Below are 19,291 nucleotides of genomic sequence, written 5' to 3'. Positions count from 1 at the left end.
AGGGTGTTGACGGTCAGCCCGGGGTCAAAGGTGAAGTAGGAGAGCTGGGTCAGAAGGGAGAGGGAGGAGCCCCGGGACCTCAGGGCATGAATGGAAAGCTGGGTGCACAGGTACAGTACCGCTGTTATACCACTTCACAGCTCCTCTCCATGGTCTTATTGATCGATTGAATACTTTATTAACAGTTGGCAAAAAAGTACAGAGGGTACAGTTATACAACAATAATAAAGGATAACACAAAAAGCCCTGCAGGGCTTGTTTCCATTGTGGTCCTCTGTATTCAATTCATCAAGACATATACAGTAAAGACGTACAATGTAGTTACTAGTTACTTTGTAGATTTAGAATATTATTACAAAGCATACATTAACCACTTCAGCCCTATATACATTTCGGTCATTTTGAAAATAGCAGATCTACAAGCTCACAATGCGTCGCGATGTACATTTTGATACCAATACTTTTGTAAGTAATTTTGAATTCCGGACTAAAGCCCCTTACACACCGGGGGCGAATTTTTCATGCAAATAATATGTTTTTTTTTAAAACCTTATAAAGTCAATGCAAGCTTACATGGAGCGAAAAAGCGTCTTTTAATTATTCGGAACGAGTCCGAATTTTGCGTATATTCGCATATTCGCCGGTGTGTAATGACCTTTAGACTTGTAACAGAGTATTTATTTCTACAGTGCAGTACTGATACTTTTACCACCACTGGTTATAGTAGCATCATGAAACTACTATAATCTTTATACGCTGTGTGTGTGCGTGTGTGTGCATGTGCGTGCGTGTGTGTGTGTGTGTGTGTGTGTGTGTGTGTTTCCAGGGGCCTGTTGGTGTGACAGGGTTGAAGGGAGGCAGAGGAACCCAGGGAGCCACGGTACGTTTGTTATGTTACCACACTGAATGTGTGTGGTGTCCTCACCTGAGAGGGTCAGTCCGATATGCTTTCTTCTAAATCAGCCAAATGAATGAAGGCACCTCTGTAGGCAGTATTCTGATGTTGACATCTTGACATCAGATAGCCTGGTTCCAGACGAATCTGCCATTGCAAAAAAAAAATTGCCCTCGGCAGATTAGGTCTGGCCCCTCTCAGTGGAGATTGGATTTCTCTCCCTCCTAAGTTGTGAGGGACCAATCAGGGCCCGGTTTGCAAATATGGGGCGGGTTTATCACCAGAAGCATTTTTTTTTTGCCCCTCGGAAATGCAGGTTCCACACAGATTCCAGACTAATATCTATACGCAGTGATATTAGTCTGGCCATGCCAGGCTAGACATCAGACCTTGTTGTGGTCTATACCAGTGGTTCTCAACCAGTGGTCTGTGGACCACCAGTGGTCCTTGAGGGGGTTCCAGGTGGTCTCCAGTCCAGCTAAATGATGGAGAGTTGGTAACCAAATGGACCCTTATAGACCTTATAGACTTCTTGTAACTTAATTTACAAGAAGTCTACACAATTAGAATGTAGAATAATTGTTATTTTGATCAAGGTTTGCCTGTTATCTCTCCTAATGGTACCAACATCAACACAGCATGGGTGGAATTGTGGACAAAATCGTATCCAACCATAACAAGATATTCTAAGTTTTGGGTCTGAGAGGCTAAATCTCATCAAACGGCGGCTCCGTGGCTCAAATGCCGAATAAGGTTGAAAACCACTGGTCTATACCAGTGGTCCTTTTGTTTCAGTTTGAGACACGACACATGAGCGTTTTAATGTAACATTATATTCTATATTTCTCAATGACTACAGCATATGGCATGCAAGATGCCTGGCCCACGATGACCCTATGTTTTCACTCAGATAACTATAATGCATGTCATATAATAGTCTTGTTTCTACATTAAAGTGCTCCGTGTGAGTGACTGGCTGTAATTATGCGTGTTCACAGGGTTCATCTGGTTTTCCTGGACTTCCAGGAGGAGTTGGGGGACCTGGTTCTGTTGTGAGTATATCATCTACTGTAAAAAAAAAAAAAACATACATAGATCTAGAATCTTTAAGACCATTAGACTCTGCAATAATTACTCACAAATCTTTCTCATCGAGACGTACAGCAGGTCAGTTCATAAGTCATGTCATGAGTCGTGGCAATTACAAATGACTACAGTACATAGATGCCGTACAGAGGGAATTGCGTATTCATTTATTGCAATACTTTTTTTTTTCTTCACGAAATGGCACCGAAGGGGCCTGCTTTTCTAGTACAGGCTTGGTCTGTGTGTCCCCTCAAAAGTAGGCCATTTGAAAATAGCAGATCTACAAGCTCACAATGCGTCGCGATGCGACGCATTGTGAGCTAGTAGATCTGCTATTTTCAGAAGATTGTATTTTTGAAGTTGTGAAATGGGGACATTTTGCACAATGAGTACTTTTACTTTTTCATAACTTAAGTATGTTTTGATGCCAATACTTGTGTACTTTTACTCATGTACATTTTGAACACAGGACTTTTGCAGTATTGATACTTTTACTTAAAGGTAGGGTAAGTGATTGTCTTTAATTAAAATAAGTGTTAAATAGCTCTATATTCTGATAGTACTCATTGCTATAGAGTGTTTGTTCAGTAACAGGAGTCTCCATGTCTCTCCACCTCTTTAGTAAACAGAACATTTTCAGGTCGGGATACCAATTTTATCCAATCAGGATAGAGAACTCAGTCAGGATATAGATTAAACAAGTGAAATCGGAATTGATGACACAAAGAAATGAGCAGACATAATTGGACCTGGAACACTGCTGATAAGCTGATAAATGGGTACTCTCTCCTGATTGGCTGAGATTGTGTCACCTACTGTACCTGAAAATGTTTTGTTTTAACCAAAAAAATATCACTTACCCTACCTTTGACTTAAGTTTTTTTTTCACCTTTGACTTAAGTAAAACATTTGAGTACTTCTTCCATCGCTGATTGTTTTGTGTTTTCCCATCCAGGGTAATACTGGGGCAGCCGGGCCCATCGGCGGCCCGGGAAAACAGGGCCCCACTGGGGTGGTCGGAGAGAACGGAGCCCATGGGCTCCAGGGAGAGCATGGCCCCACGGGGACCCCAGGCAGCGCGGGAGACAAGGGAGACTCTGGAGAAGACGGCCCTGGAGTAAGACAGAAAGCTATGCCGTAGCGTAGATAATATCTATCTATCCATTCGTTGTCATTCGTTTCCTTGTTGTTTGGCTCTAAAGTTGCTAGTAAACGTTTTTTTTCTTAACCCATTGATACCTGGAAGGCATCAGTGTCACTTTAGATTTCATTGGCTATTCAAAAATAGCAGATATACAAGCTCATAGCGCGGCACCGAGTGCCGCGCTACGAGCTTGTAGATCTGCTATTTTTGAAAAATATTGAAAAAAATATTTTAGATTTTTTTCAAAAAACTGTTAGGATTTAGATTCGCCTCAGGTCTTAATGGGTTAAATAGTATCAATTTCAAAATATTAAAGACGTTGAAAATGTTTCTTATGTACAGTATCTGCTTGTTTATAAGTATCATTTTAGTAGAGGTGATTTCCCATGTCATACATACATGTTTGAATTGACAGGGACCTGACGGGCCCCCAGGACCTGCTGGGACCACGGGACAGAGAGGTGTGGTTGGTATACCTGGACTCAGAGGAGAGAGGGGCTTGATGGGACTGCCAGGCGCTGCCGTGAGTGTTCCCTTCGACAATGTTGGGCTATTTCAGTGGTTCTCAACCTGTGGTCCCCACATAATCTTTTTTTTGGGGGGGGGGGGTCGGGGTCCCCAGATGACAGTAAAGTGACAATTCAAGGACTTTTAATACATAATACCTAAAAGTAGAAAAGAGAAGTAATGAAATGAAAAAATACCATTACTGCATCAACAGTAATCAACAAACTATACAATAATAATATAAAAAAGAGGCAAAAAAAATGGAAATAGCTGATCTACAAGCTCACAACGCCTCGCAACGAGAGACCTTGTGAGTTTGTAGATCAGCTATTTTCTGTGTAACCGAGTCAAACTAAATGTAATGCCTGTAACTCCTACAATTCCAAGTGCTTGTCAGGGTTGGGGGTCCCCAGTTCAAATATGATTATTTTGGGAGGGTCGCGGCCTGAAAAGGTTGAGAATCCCTGGGCTATTTGACATTACATTACATTACATTACAGTCATTTAGCAGACGCTTTTATCCAAAGCGACATTCAACATAGGTAGGGAACGAAACTACTAATCACCACAAGTCTTAAGTGCATTTCCTGCAAAAACAAGCAACCAAGAGTATACCTAGCGCTAAGGTAAAAGTGCTATATATCAGCTACCTACTTTCTTAAACAGATGAGACAAAATAGCAAAATCAAATGAGCACGAGCTAATACAAAAAGTGTATCGACTAAACAAGATCCAATAAAACAGTACAACAATAAAACAAGAGTTCGTACAACTAGTTAACAACAAGTAAGCCAGACAAAGAGGAAGGGTAGTGTTTCCTGAAGAGGTGGGTTGACCTATTAAAATGCTTTTAAAATGAGAGTCAAAAGGCTTGGCAATATTGCATTGTCTTTTGTTCATGTATTCTGGTTAGTGATAAACTGTGATAAAGATAAACAACTGATTCCACTTTGCAAGCTTTGTTTGTATGGCGTTATCTTCAGTGGTTAAAAAGTATCTACGTACATGTACTCAAGTAGCTTACTGTACTGTACAAGTAAATTATGTAATTCTTACTTTACTGGAATATAATATTTTCTATACTTTTACTTCTACTCCACTACATCTCAGAGGCAAATATTGTACTTTTTACTACACTTATTTGAAAACTTGTGTTACTTAAGTAACTTTAGTTACAATATGTTTATTATTATTACAAAACATGCACTAACCACTTCATCCCTACTCACAATGCGTCGCTTTTCAAAAGATGTTTATACATTTTGAACACTGTGAAATGAGACATTCTGCATAATGAGTACTTGTCACGTTTTGATTTGAGCTAAAAAAGCATTATTTTACACTTTGGCTATTTTTGAAAAATCGAGAAAATGTGTGCAAATCTTTGAATATATATATTTTTAAAAGCAAACATTAGCAACTCAAATCTTTGCTTCTGGGGGTCCCTGGAACAAAATATTTTGAGATGGGGTCCACTCCGCGGCCAAATACCTATACATTTTGGAGTCCTTGACATTGAAAAGTTTAAAAACCACTGACATAGCGACATAAGTTTTTTCAAAGAAGGGTTTTAGAAGACAGGATTTAGAAGACATTTTGTAGAATCGGAACCTCAGGCCTTAATGGGTTAACAACCACTAGCCAATAAAAAGTTGCCATTGGCTTGGAAACGAAAATGCGCCAACATTTTTTTTTTTTAATCAAATAAGCATCAAGCTTTTCCATTTATTTCCCAGGGTGCACCGGGAAAAGCCGGCGGCCATGGGGTTGCAGGTTCCAAAGGACCATCTGGTGGAGTCGGTTTGCCTGGAGCCAGAGGCCCCAACGGAGACCGCGGACCTGAGGTTTCTTGTCCCTTTGGCTTTTACTTATCTTTATCGGTGCTGGACAACGCATGCAGGTTTAATAGTATTAACCCTTTAAATGCTATATGTACCGTATGTCTAAACCACTTAAACCCTCTGTACTCGAACGCAGTGGTTCCCAAACTGGGGCTCGGGACCCCCAGGGGGTTCCCTCGATGATTAGCTTAATGTGCATCGTATAAGTGTATACAGGACATCTGCACATTTCACAATTTAAGGACTTTTAGGACCTTTTTAAGACCTAATAAACTAATAATTATAAACAAACTATAGGCCGTCTAAAAGAAAATTGTCAATCATTGGCCAAATTGTCGAATATTACTAAGGAAGAGGCAAAAGTTTTGAAAATAGCTGATCTACAAGCTCACAACGCGCGTCGTGAGCTTGTAGATCAGCTATTTTCACAATATTTACCTGTGGAACCGAGTCAAACTAAATGTAATGCCTCAACTCCTACAAGTCCAAGTGTTTGTCAGTGTGGGGCCGTGGGGGGTCCCCAGGTTCAAATAGGATTATTTGGGGGGGGGTCACAGGCTGAAATGTTTGGGAACCCTCGCTCTAACAGACCCGAGTTGCACTGTTGCACTCTTTCCCCCCCTCTACATGGAAATCTCTTTGCCGAAAATAGCTGATCTACAAGCATACTGTACAGCTGTAGATGGGCTATTTTTTTGGCAAATGTTCCCCCCAGAATATGGATGCTGAGGTTCAAGTGCAAACTAGATTAGACGATATTGAGGGAGAATCAATAACTTTTCTTTTCTCATTGTGTCGTATTACATAGACTAGTATCTTATCTCAGTCATTGTAGCGTATACTAGTATCTTATATGTTATCTAACACATTGTGTTTGGATGTGAAGGTCAAGGATATAACTGTGTCTCTGTATTCAGGGTATTTCTGGAGCAGATGGTTCACCTGGCAAGGATGGCATCTTTGGGGCTCGGGTAAGATGAAACACACAGCAGTCAACCGATGTTTGCAAACCTGATGTCCAAAACCCTTACCGTTATTTTTTAAAATGTAATATTCAAATATTAATTTTCAAATTAGAATATACATATTTTCCCCATATTCGATATTCGAATATTAATTCACCAGCCCTAGTGTGAGTGCAGTACATATGCACCTGTGTGTTATCATGCAAAAGGCCTGTGTTCCCCCTGACAGCAGATATGTGTGTGTGTGTGTGTTGTGTTTGTAGGGGGACAGAGGTAGCGACGGTGCCGAGGGTCTCGCCGGAGCTGCTGGCTCAACAGGACCCGAGGGTCCGGTGGGCATGCCGGGCGGTCCAGGGCAGAGAGGCGCCAACGTGAGTCACTTTTTCTAAGTCCTTTTTTTTTTTTAAACACTGATGTGTTGTAATCGGACCTGTGTGTGTGTGTGTGTGTGTGTGTGTGTGTGTGTGTGTGTGTGTGTGTGTGTGTGTGTGTGTGTGTGTGTGTGTGTGTGTGTGTGTGTGTGTGTGTGTATCAGCCATTCTCACCACCTTAATAACACCACTTTGTTCCTTTCTTATTGTCCTATATTAATTGCCGTCTATTTCAACAAGCTTTCAAAAAATGAGTTTTTTTCCCCCAGAATAAGTCCACTGCAGTGTATGGTCACAATGAGGACAACGTATCAGGATTAATCATGTTATGGAAATAATTGACATAATTTCAACGTATTTCTGTTGTGTTCTCCATGTCTGTGTGTTTGCCGAGTTTAGGGTGCCAAAGGTCCAGCTGGAGCACAGGGCTCAGACGGTTTACGAGGCAAATTGGTAAGGACAAAACGGCATGATGTATTACCTTTTTCATTTATTATGTTCAGATATTTTTCGGATATATCACTGGTATTACCGGTTTCACATCCAAACTTTAGATTGACTACAAATTGGTCAGGAGTCAGGACCCAATGAAATATACTATATTTGTATATTCTCCCCATGTAAATGATTATCTATTTTTGGGGTTTGGGAGATGTACTTCTGTAGATGTACAAGCTCATAGCGCGTCACTTGGTGCCGTGCTATGAACTGTAGATCTGCTATTTTAGAAAAATCGTGAACGTTTGTGCAAATCGTTGAATATATCTATATTTTTAAAGCCAACATTTTAACTCAAATCTTTTCTTCTGGGGGTCCCTGGAACAAAATATTTTGAGATGGGGGTCTGTGTCCAAATACATATCATTTTGGGGGTCCTTGACATGAAAAAGTTTGAGAACTACTACTGTAAACCACTAATGTACTGTATGTACTCAACTGTACCTCTAAAGCACTCTTTCTCAAAGTGGGGTCCGGGGACCCCCAGGGGTCCTTGAAGGAGACACACCATGAATTTAAAAAAAATATTTGATATTTAATATCATATGGTGTATGTCCCTCAAACCATTTTCAAAAGGTTTGAGCCTAAATCAACACTCAGATATACTCATCCCAAGTCAATTCTCTCAGGCTTATAATTTAAGCACTTTCAGCTGCAATACCAAAACGTCCTGTTGGGCAGGGGGGTGCTGTACTGCGGTACTGAGCAATTCTGTCTGGCAAAATACATGGGCAGAAAGTTTGGTGAGGTAAGCAAACTTGCCATTCTGAGATGGCCTGTTCAGACACGCCCATTCTGAAAATCTCTGAAATGAGAATGAATGACTGAATGTGGGGTACAAGAGACACTGGGGAGCCAAAAAAAATAAAAAAAAAGTGAAATTCATGGTGTGTCTCCTTTGAGGGGGTTCCAGGTGGTCCCCAGCAAAATGTGGAATAGATTTAGACCTGCTGCCACCTATACGTTGTTATACCTTTGAATCTGGGAGCCACCTCTGTGTCTCATTAGTTGTTGCTATACATATAGCAACATCATATTGTATACTTTTTTTTTGTAAGAATTTGAACGTTTTCAGAAAACTTAGGTTAGGTTTTAGAAGGCGTTTTGAGTATCGGCCTCAGGTCTAAATGGGTTAACCACTTTAATCCTGTTACTATTCTGCTATTTTCAAATAAATCTATCCCTGGCACAAGGATGGGGGTCCACGGTCAAATATATATAAATTTGGGGGGTCCTTGATATGAAAAGCACCAAACCACTACCGCAAGTATAGGCTACTGTAGCACTAAACCTCTTGTTGTGAACTTGTGTGTCACTTTCCCAGGGGCCCCAAGGACCTCTCGGAGAGAAAGGTGCAGCCGGAGAGCAAGGAGAGAGGGGTCAGAAAGGTCACAGAGGGTTCACAGGACTCCACGGTTTGCCAGGAATAACGGTAAACGCCAAACGTCTACTCCTCCCCAGCACCACAACCCTACCTATAAAACCCTCCCTTATATGTCCAATGGAAACATCTCAGAATTATCTATTATAAAAATGTTGTGGAATAAAAAAATGCTTCTTTTTTTGTTTACCCTTTTAGATCCCATGTCATATTGCGCACCTACTGTGTTTAACATAGGTATTATAATATTATGCACAATTAAAGGCATAGTTCACCCCAAAATGACTTTTTTTCTATCTACGTATTAGTCACCCCATGGAGACTTGAATTCATGGATATTTTTTTGTCGCATTCCTAAGCCAATAATTTGATGACCGGCAGCGGTTCCGAGACACAAAGAGTCTCCTTTCTGTCTCCTACCGAAACCAATGCCTACCTGACCTGCTGGTCATCAAATTATTGGCTTAGGAATGCGACAAAAAAAATGAAAAATTGAGTGATCGATAGAAAAAAAAAAACATTTTTTGGGTGAACTATCACTTTAAAATACAAAAAAAACAGTTTGTTTCTTAATATCCAAATCCAATCATGTTTTCTTCCTGTAAAACAAAATGCGACGTGTGTCTATGTACTGTAGGGCTTGAACCACTCGATTTCAACCAATATCATGACGACATGCACCCAAATCAATCAATATTTTGTTAACAGTAATTCATCCATGTTTGTTATGACTGACAAAAATGACGCTCATCTGTTTCAGGGACAACCAGGGGATTATGGAGCGAAGGGTATTCAGGGACCATCCGGCCCCAGAGTAAGTTGACAAGACATCACTTTTTGAGAAAAGCCTCATCTAACCCATTACATCCGGGAAACGCGTCTCTGTCATTTTAAATGTCTTTGGGCTATTCAAAAATAGCAGATCTACAAGCTCATAGCGCGGCACAGAGTGCCGCGCTATGAGCTTGTAGATCTGCTATTTTTGAGGGGGAAAAAAGAGCGTGTAGATCTGCTATTTTTGAAAAAATCATGACAAATTTGTGTGCAAATCTTTGAATATATTTTTTATAGCGAACATTTGTAAAAACATATTCCGTTCCAGTGACCTCCAGAAGCAAAGATTTCAGTTACAGATATGCATATTCAAAGATTTGCACAAATGTTCAAGATTTTTCAAAAATAGCAGATCTACAAAGCTTGTGCCGCGCTTGTAGATCTGCTATTTTTCAATAGCCAGAGTATAAAGTAATGGTTGTACAGTAGCTCAAATCTACAAATGACACAGATGCGTTGTCCCTGGTCTGTATATTTATGATATGATTTCAACAACCAGCGCTTTATCACAAATTGCTTTGCAGAGAGAACAAACTGATTTTTTTTCTCTGATGACTAATGTAGGGACCCCCAGGGGTGGTGGGACCAGGTGGAAAGGAGGGCGGCAGCGGACAACCTGGACCCATGGGACCCCCGGGAAGCAGAGGATCCGGTGGTGACCTGGGAGAAGCGGTGAGATTATTGTCCACCTTACATTGTGCTGTCTATACCAGGGGTGATGCAACTTTGATGATGTAGAGGGCCACTATATTTCCACACTCACTCCAGAGGGCCACATTGCATATATACTGTTGGGCGGACACCGTATTTTTTACGTACATTTTTCATAAATGACTGCCGTACTTCTATGTCACAACACATACACAAAAGTAGCAAAAATAGCCGATCTACAAGTTCAAAACAGCTACAGTTTTTAGATCTGCTATTTTTGCTACTTTTTGAATTGGAATCCTGATTGTCTTTTTGCTATTTTTGAATTGGAATCCTGAAAAGTAACATTTTTATTTAATTTCAAATGCATTTAGTTATACTTATGTTAACTTTATGAACTTAAATACAAATACATTGGTCATAAAAAAGACAATAGAATTTTAAAACTAGTCATTAAGCTACTAATATAGACTGAAGTAATTAAAGCGGGTCATGTTTGCATATTTGGAATTGTAACAGCTGAAATCAATAATATATCAGTATTACGAAATTAACCCCATGCCGCATTAAGTGAAGGTGGGGGCCGCATGTGGCCCCCTGTATGGTCTATACTGTACCGGTATATGTCTTACCAGGATAATGTCCGGGATCGAACTGGTTCCTAAGCGGGGCGTTTTTTGGTGCTGAGCCAAACCGATAAAACAGTACAACAATAAAATAAAAAAAAGGAAGGCTCACATAACTCTGCTTTTTTGCTTTGCATGGACAAAAAAACTAGCCTTCATTTTACTAACATATATCACACGTCAATCCACACAATCCACTGTCGGTCCAAAACTGTTACTTTTCAGGATTCACATTCAAAAGTAGCAAAAGTAGCAGATCTACAAGCTCAAAAACGCGTCGCTTCGAGCTTGTGGATCTGCTACTTCTGATGCTTTTGTGTGACTCTGTAGTATGACCAAGTAGGGCGTTCATTTATGGGGAAAAAACACAAAAACCGACCTGGACCGCATCGGTGTCATTTTAGGTTTCTTTGGCTATTCAAAAATAGCAGATATACAAGCTCATAGCGCGGCACCGAGTGCCGCGCTATGAGCTTGTAGATCTGCTATTTTTGAAAAATCGTGAAAATTATTTTTTATATTTTTTTCCGAAAAACTGTAGGTCTTAATGGGTTAAAATACGGAGATAAGAGGTTTCTGCCCGACAACAGCGATACGTTTCCTCAGTCTTATTTTTTCCTTTCTGTTTTTTTTGGGCATCAGGGTCCACAAGGCGATCCCGGTCCCCCCGGACTTCCCGGCCCTCCGGGACCTCCCACCGCCGCCGCCATCCTCGACCTCTTCGGGGGGAGCCCGTTCGACTACGACTTCAACGGGCCGGACGCGGCCGACTACGACCAGCCTCCTCCTCCGCCTCCCCCGGAGTTCAACGAGGACGAGGCCCTCCCCAACAACGCGTCGGAGGTGGCGCGCGCCGACCGCGGCGTCCAGGCCGCGCTGAAGAGCCTCAGCGGCCGCCTGCAGGGCCTCCGCAGCCCCGACGGCAGCCGGGCCAACCCGGCCAAGAGCTGCCAGGACGTCCTGGAATGCTATCCGTTCAAAAAGAGCGGTGCGTTGTTTGTTTGTGGAGCTTTTTAGTTTTTTTTTTTTTTTTTTAATCAGAATCAGTCACAGTGGTGGAAGAAAGTACTTACAATTTTTTACTTAAGTAAGAGTATCAATACTGCAATGTAGAAATACTGCTGTTACAAGTAAAAGTCCGGAATTTAAAATTTACTTGAGTAAAAGTACAAAAGTATTGGCATCAAAATGTACTTAAGGTACCAAAAGTAAAAGTACTCGTTATGCAGAATGTCCCAAGTTTTCCCAAGTTTTCAAAAAAGTATTTTGAAAATAGCAGATCTACAAGCTCACAATGCGTCACATCGCGACGCATTGTGAGCTTGTAGATCTGCTATTTTCAAACGGCCGAAATGTATATAGGGCTGAAGTGGTTAATGTATGTTTTGTAATAATAATCAAAATCTACAAATTAACTAGTAACTAACATTTTCAAATAATTGTAGTGGAGTAAAAATGTTAATATTTGCCTCTGAGATGTAAAAGAGTTGAAGTAAAAGTATAGAAAACTGTACTTAATTAAGTACAGTACTTGAGTAAAAGTGCTTAGTTACTTTACACCACTGGAATCAGAATTGTTTTACATTTCCTCCAAAGTCATTGAAACATGACCAAACCTTTAGCAGAATACCGCTAGATGATGACTAAACATCATTGTGTTTCTTCTTTTCAAATAAAGCCATGCTTTAAAAGGAGTAGTTCACCCAAAAAATGACTATTTCTCAACAATGACCGGCGTCAATTATCCCGCTTATTACACGGCTACTTGATAAAGAAATGAATGACTTGACCCAAAGGTAACAACAAAACTAAGGATTTCATTGCTTACGGTAATGAAAGAAGTCCATTAATTTAGGCCAGGTGTAATCTCTCAAGAACAGATTCTGCCCTGCGGTGGAATCTGTCGGAGGGGTTCGTCATAACGTGTGCGCATTGGCTACAAGTGGGCGTGCCTTCAGATCAGGAAGCGGGCCGCGCTTTACCCAATCAAATGTAGTGGGCGGGATTCACGTGTCCATCCACCCTTCCCCCCTCGAAACTAGCCGAAACTAATTTAACAATAGCGTCCTCGGAGCGGACAAAACCACGGAAAGATATTCACATTTTAACTTACTCTTTCATCATAGAAACAAGTGGGCTTATAACCAAAACCATCCATGTTCTCTGGGAGAAGTGGTGTTAGTGTTCCGTGTAGAAATATTGTTAGTGGGAATGAAAACGTAGTCGCACCAACCGGAAGTGATGCGCTGAAGGCAGACATGAAACCGGAGTTTCCCTGCGCACTGGTCTTCCATTTTCCTCCCGCCAGACCCCACAGACAATATCAGAAAACAGAGGTCGCTGTTTTTCATTTTCTGTGGGGTCTGGCTACGCGAGACTAGGCCAGGTGTGCCCAGTGCAACGCGGTCGCCTCGGGAAATGAGAAGTGAAGTTTTCGGTTATTGCATTGTCTATTTCTCGCTTCAAATGTTTTAAAAAAAAATCTTGAGAGCAATGTTTAGCTATAACTTGTGTTAATAAGTCTGTATCTTCACTCAATACCAGGTGAGTACTGGATCGATCCTAACCAGGGCAGCACCAAGGACGCCATCAGGGTCTACTGCAACATGGACACTGGAGAAACCTGCATCTCTGCCAACCCAGCGACCATTCCACGCAAAGCATGGTGGACAAAATCCACTCCCACTCCCAACAAACCTGTCTGGTTTGAAGCCGACATTAACGGAGGAACTAGAGTAAGTGTATCCATCAGTTTTATGTACGCATAAATCAAATGTGAAACATAGACTGGCTTAATGTTAATGACTTAATGACTGGTTAATATCCCTTTTTCGTTTCCAACATATATATTTTTTAGTATAATAGGCTATATATATTTAAAAAGATTTTTAAAAGTTTTAACAACAAAAAAAAGTCTCAACTTTTCATCAATTAAAAACAATTCCAACATTTGTCAAAAGTATTTCATAAATGAAATATATATATATATATATATATATATATATATATATATATATATATATATATATATATATATATATATATATATATATATATATATATTTTAAATAAATACCATAAATACAAAAAATAAATTTAAAAAAACGTTAGTCAAAATAGTAGATCCACAAGCTTGTAGATCTGCTATTTTCACTAGTTTGGGTCCCGGGCAAACGTCTAGTTTCTCTTTTGGCTATGGAGCTAAAACCTTTGGCACTTGCCAGCTTGACTGTGATAGTGTATTCAATTGACTAAAATGAACACGTTGAAGCCAACGGTAACGGAGGAAATAGAGTAAGTATGCATCAGTTTTATGTACGCATACATCAATGTGAAACGAAAGACTGGCCCGCGACGCTAATAAGTGTGTGAACCTGTTCCCTTTATGATAATGGGATAGGTTATACAAAAACAAGTTATTTCCCTTGGAAGCTAATAACTCCAGCCAACATCCACCAGCTATGAGCCAAATGCTGTGCACAGTACATGCTGGCTGGGGGAGGAAATGGGTTTCTTCTACCACCCAGCAGCCACTTTTGGCAGATCACCCACCGATCAGCATTGAGGTGTTATTGTCCATGATAAAACAATACTTTGGCTGATGAAGAAGGGAAAGTGTGTAATGATAAGCTTGTAGGAGCCTGAAGCACTTGGTAAACTTTTGCTGAACCCCCAATACTCTAATATAAATCTTAAAGGGATATTTCACTTTAAAATAAAATAAATAAAATAAAATATATATAATATGTTGGGTCATTTTATCGTCTACTCAGGCCTTTGTGAGCCCCCCCAGACAGTTTTTAAGTTGCTTGATTCAGTATTTAGATGTTTGATATTCATATTATCAGACACGCCCCCTTCCTATGCAAACCCATTATAACTACAAACTCCATTTTTAGCATGTTAGATTCATCAAAAACACCCGTCCTTGGTTCTGGTGACTCATCCTGCCCTCCTAATAAGTGAGGGGTCTATGTTTTTTTTTATTACTTTTTTCATTTATTAAGAAAAAAAACAATGTATTTATTTATTTTCATTTTCCTTTTTTTTTTTTATAAAATAAATAATAAATTAAAAAAGTTATTGAAAAAACATGGTCTCCTCACGTAGTTAAAAGTTAAAAGTACAATATTTGCCTCTGAGATGGAGTGGAAGTAAAAGTACTGAAAATTAGAAATACTCCAGTGAAGTAAAAGTACCTCAAAATTGTACTTAAATAAGTACAGTACTTGAGTACATGTACATAGTTATTTTCCACCACTGATCTGTTGTTGAATCTGAACCGGTTTCCGTTACGTTGTTGTTTCTCCAGTTCAACTACGGGAACAAGGACGAGCTGCCCAACGTGGTGGCGGTGCAGATGAAGCTGCTGAGGCTGCTCTCCAAGGAGGCCCACCAGAGGGTCACGTTCCACTGCAGGAACAGCGTGGCCTACAAGGACGAGCGGAGCGGCAGCCTGAAGAAGGCCCTGGTCCTCAGGGGCTCCAACGGCCAGGACATCAGGGCGCAGGGCAACAACCGCCTCCGCTACACCGTCCTGGAGGACAGCTGCTCGGTAAGCCTGCTGCTATGAGGGGGGGAGGGGGGGGGGGGGGGGGACCAGCTAGTTTTAATCATAGTCTTTTGAATAAAATTCCATTTAGTTTTAGTCATATTTTAGTCACCTGAAATGTTTTAGTTTTTGTCTAGTTTTAGTCGACTTAAATATCATCAGATTTTAGTCGACTAAATCTACAGTTTATTTAGTCGACTAAAATGTGTTTTGGCGGTTTCTTGATGGCGTCGTAATGGCAGATTTTACACTTGGCTACATGCTGAAAATAGCCGATCTACACGCTCACAACAGCTTGTATATCTGCTATTTTCAGAGCGCAACACCCGAGCGCAACCAAACATAAAATGACTTGTCTGTTAGTTCTACTGGATCTCTTCTCCACTTGTCCCTCACTAACATTTTAGTCTAGTTTTTATTTGTTGACAAAATTGTCAATATATTTATTTGTTGACAAAATTGTCAATATATTTAGTCTTAGTTTTAGTCATCATAGCTTAGTTTTAATTTAGTTTTCGTCAGTGAATAAAGGTAGTCGACGAACATTTTTCGTCATAGTTTTAGTCGACAAAATCAACACTGGGGGGGGGAACATCCGGTCGTACAACAAAGTGGTTATGGCTATTAACACATGTAGACCGGGAAAGAATCTGTGTTTTCTTTGGCTATTCAAAAATAGTGAAAATAATGTGCAAATCTTTGAATGTATATATTTTTTTAAAGCGGCGGCTGAAGCGGACTTGAGAAACGAGAGGCACGGCCGAGCGAGTTGCCGTGCCGAGCGCTGCGAAGTCCACTTCAGCCACTCGAGTCGTTACTCATATCTCCCATAGTCAACATGTGCCGTTACAGTCACTCCTTCCAGTCAAAACGTTAGACTTGTTGGGACGGACGTTCCAACAAGTCACCCACTTCCTGTCTTGGGAGTGACAATGCCAGCAGCAGCGGTAGAGCTAGAGGCTAAAGATGAAGAAAGATGTAACGACTTGGAAAAACTAAAAGACAGACCACACTCTCATAGACTGAATGCATTGTGTCTCTAGAACAGTGGTTCTCAAACGTTTTTGACTCAGGGCACCCCCTGTAAATAACGTTTTCATTCACGGCACCCCTGAAATTACACTGTTAATTTTTTTTAAACTTATGGTCTAATGGATATTACGCTTCGTAAATATGCAAATCTTTCCCCCTACGTTTCCATTAGAACAGACTGAAAAAAACTTTATACTTGACGTTTAACCACTTAAACCCCAGGATCCCTAGTCTGGGGGATTGCAACGTTCACCAAAAATAGACGATCTACAAGCTCACAACGTGTCACACAACACGTCACACAGCGTGACGCGTTGTGAGCTTGTAGATCTGCTATTTTTGGTGGCGAGAGTTGGGGTAGATGGAAAAATAACTCATCAAGTACAGTGTAACTCAGGTCTGTTTTACTAAGCATATAGAGGGTCTAAGTGGTTAAACTGAAGTGATGAATTCCAAATATTATCAAAGTATTCTGCGGCACCCCTGAACTGGCATCACGGCACCCACTTTGAGAAACCCTGCTCTAGAAGGCTGTCTCAAGTGCTGAGTGCAACTTGAATAAAATCTCAAATAATCACACGGTTCTCAAACCAAAAAAATGAATGACGCCGTCTGCATTTACATTTAACAACGACCACCGCCAGTGTGTCTGACGTCTTTCCCGTTTTCATTTTCTCTCGACTCCCCAACAGAAGTCCAACGGCGAGTGGGGCCGGGCGGTGCTGGAGTACAGGACTCAGACCACGGCCAGGCTGCCCGTGGCGGACGTGGCGCCCTTGGACATCGGCAACGCCGACCAGGAGTTCGGTCTGGACATTGGACCTGTGTGCTTCTCATAGAACACACCCCATACCCCCCCCCCCCCCCCCCCAACACCCCCTACCCCCCTCCAGCACAGAATGGATAGGAGCTCCCCCCCCCCCCCCCCGCACCTCTTATGGAGTGACACCGCCATCGTCAGAATTTTGTATACATAATGGATGGACTGTAGACTTGACTCCTCGCGTTTTATTGATAAAGAAATGCACAGTTTGATGTTGGTGAGAGGGGTCGCTGTCTGTGTGACGTCTCTTCGAAGGCTTGCCGTGTTGATAAGTGTCGTCACGCGGAACGTGCTCAAGAAATGAGGACCGTGCCAACGTTGTAAGTGTTTTCCTCCAGTGTCACCCTAGCCCAGGAGTGATTTACCAGTCAAATGAGTCAGCAGCCAGTGGTAGAAAAAGTACTCAAATGTTTTACTTAAGTAAAAGTATCAATACTGCGATATAGAAATACTCTGTTACAAGTAAAAGTCCGGTGATCAAAATTTACTTGAGTAAAAGTACAAAAGGTATTAGCATAAAAATATACTTAAAGTACCAAAAGTAAAAGTACTCATTATGCAGAATGTCCCATTTCAAGTTTTCAAATGTATGAGAGATCTTTTGAAAATAGCAGATCTACAAGCTCACAATGCGTCGCATCGCGACGCATTGTGAGCTCGTAGATCGGCTATCTTCAAATGGCCGAAGTGTATATAGGGCTGAAGTGGTTAATGTATGTTTTGTAATAATAATCAAAATCTACAAAGCAACTAGTAACTAAAGTTTTCGAATAAAAGTAGCGGAGTCAAAGTACAATATTTGGATCCGAGATGTAGTGGAGTAGAAGTATTGGAAATTGGGTACACTCAAGTAAAGTAAAGATACCTCAAAATTGTACTTAAGTACAGTACTTGAGTAAATGTACTTAGTTACAGTACTTTCCACCACTGAAAATGAGTCAGCAGCCATGGTGGTCTAATGGTGCAGGTGATTGTAAATTATGATGTTTGCCACTCTCCTCAAACGTTTCCATTTCCCCCTCGACTGTTGAATTACCTGCTGTAGCCTGTAGAGGTCAGCGTATTAAGTGAAAGCAAGTATGGCTGGCACAATGCTGGCGTAATTTATTCATCCAGTTAAGTCATCTTAAAGAAGTGATTGAGAGACACGCTGCGCCGGGGAAAACGCCGGCGAGCGGTGATACGGCTATAGAGGCTGGAGATGCTCGACTTCAAAGGAAGACTGAGTTGAGGCGCAAAAGATGAGAAAACTTGCAAAAACTGGAAAAAGAAAACGTGTCTAGAAAGCTGTACTGTATAGTAGATGCTGAGTGAAGCTGCAACTATCACATGGTTATCAATGAATGAGCTGTTTGTATTCAACTTTGAAAATAACCAGTGCGTATGAACCAGTGCGATACAGCGAGCTTCTCTTCCAGTTTTTGCACGTGTTCATCATACAGTAGACGGGGAGAAGTTTATTGGCAAAGGCCGCGGTTATTCTGTAAAGTATTGCTGCATTGCGTGCTTGAATCTAAATTATTACAGCAAAATGCGTGCTGTGCAAGAACTCATTTACTCTTCCCACATTTTTTTTAAAAGTATTTTCTTTTTTTTTAAAACAAGCTCAGACTGTAAATGCAACATATGTCTGTAAATTGCCAAATATTTGTCTATTGTTGTTTATTGATGTGACAATAATAAATGTATGTCTTTCTTTGGACCGACTGTGCTCTTCTCAGACGAACGGACGGATGCTGAGAGAGAACTCAAACAGCTGTCTCAAACATCTGTGTGTCTAGATGAATAAATGTTCCATTTATCCAGCACAGAGAAAGCATTTTTTAGCTTTGAATTCTTCCGCTTCTCTAATGGCAGGTTTCCAGTAATGGGAGAATTACTCAATTGTTTTTTACTATGCACTAGCACACTTTTTAACAAATATATAGCATATTATGTGCCACAAAACTATAAAGTCACATGTTTAAGTAATAACAATCATCCTTCCATAAATGTATAGACTCAGGGGCCCCTGCTAGGGGCTTATGTATAGGGAAGACAATGAGTTTCATCCTGGCATTTGCCAATTAAGGCACCGAGGCAGA

The 19,291-nt window shown here is 40.9% G+C and overlaps 1 protein-coding gene across 2 annotated transcripts in view; it reads left to right on the top strand.

Moving 5' to 3' along the window:
• The window catches only part of LOC311040494 (uncharacterized protein), a 97,044-nt gene extending 78,135 nt beyond the window's left edge, over positions 1-18,909 (top strand). For both annotated transcript variants that reach the window (XM_084050808.1, XM_084050809.1), the window contains 16 exons: positions 3-110; positions 827-880; positions 1,894-1,947; positions 2,937-3,098; positions 3,541-3,648; positions 5,369-5,476; positions 6,391-6,444; positions 6,702-6,809; positions 7,209-7,262; positions 8,633-8,740; positions 9,450-9,503; positions 10,088-10,195; positions 11,443-11,788; positions 13,345-13,535; positions 15,113-15,355; positions 17,077-18,909. In XM_084050808.1, coding sequence (XP_083906934.1) covers positions 3-110; positions 827-880; positions 1,894-1,947; positions 2,937-3,098; positions 3,541-3,648; positions 5,369-5,476; positions 6,391-6,444; positions 6,702-6,809; positions 7,209-7,262; positions 8,633-8,740; positions 9,450-9,503; positions 10,088-10,195; positions 11,443-11,788; positions 13,345-13,535; positions 15,113-15,355; positions 17,077-17,223 — 2,007 coding nt within the window. In that variant the 3' untranslated portion in view covers positions 17,224-18,909. The remainder of the gene's footprint in view (positions 1-2; positions 111-826; positions 881-1,893; positions 1,948-2,936; positions 3,099-3,540; positions 3,649-5,368; positions 5,477-6,390; positions 6,445-6,701; positions 6,810-7,208; positions 7,263-8,632; positions 8,741-9,449; positions 9,504-10,087; positions 10,196-11,442; positions 11,789-13,344; positions 13,536-15,112; positions 15,356-17,076) is intronic.
• Positions 18,910-19,291: the final 382 nt, after the last annotated feature.

The sequence above is a fragment of the Gymnoscopelus microlampas genome, assembly GCF_963454915.1.
Source record: "Gymnoscopelus microlampas genome assembly, chromosome: 24".
Classification (NCBI taxonomy): domain Eukaryota; kingdom Metazoa; phylum Chordata; class Actinopteri; order Myctophiformes; family Myctophidae; genus Gymnoscopelus; species Gymnoscopelus microlampas.
The sequence above is the reverse complement of the archived record's forward strand: the minus strand, read 5'-3'. Positions and strand labels throughout refer to the sequence as shown.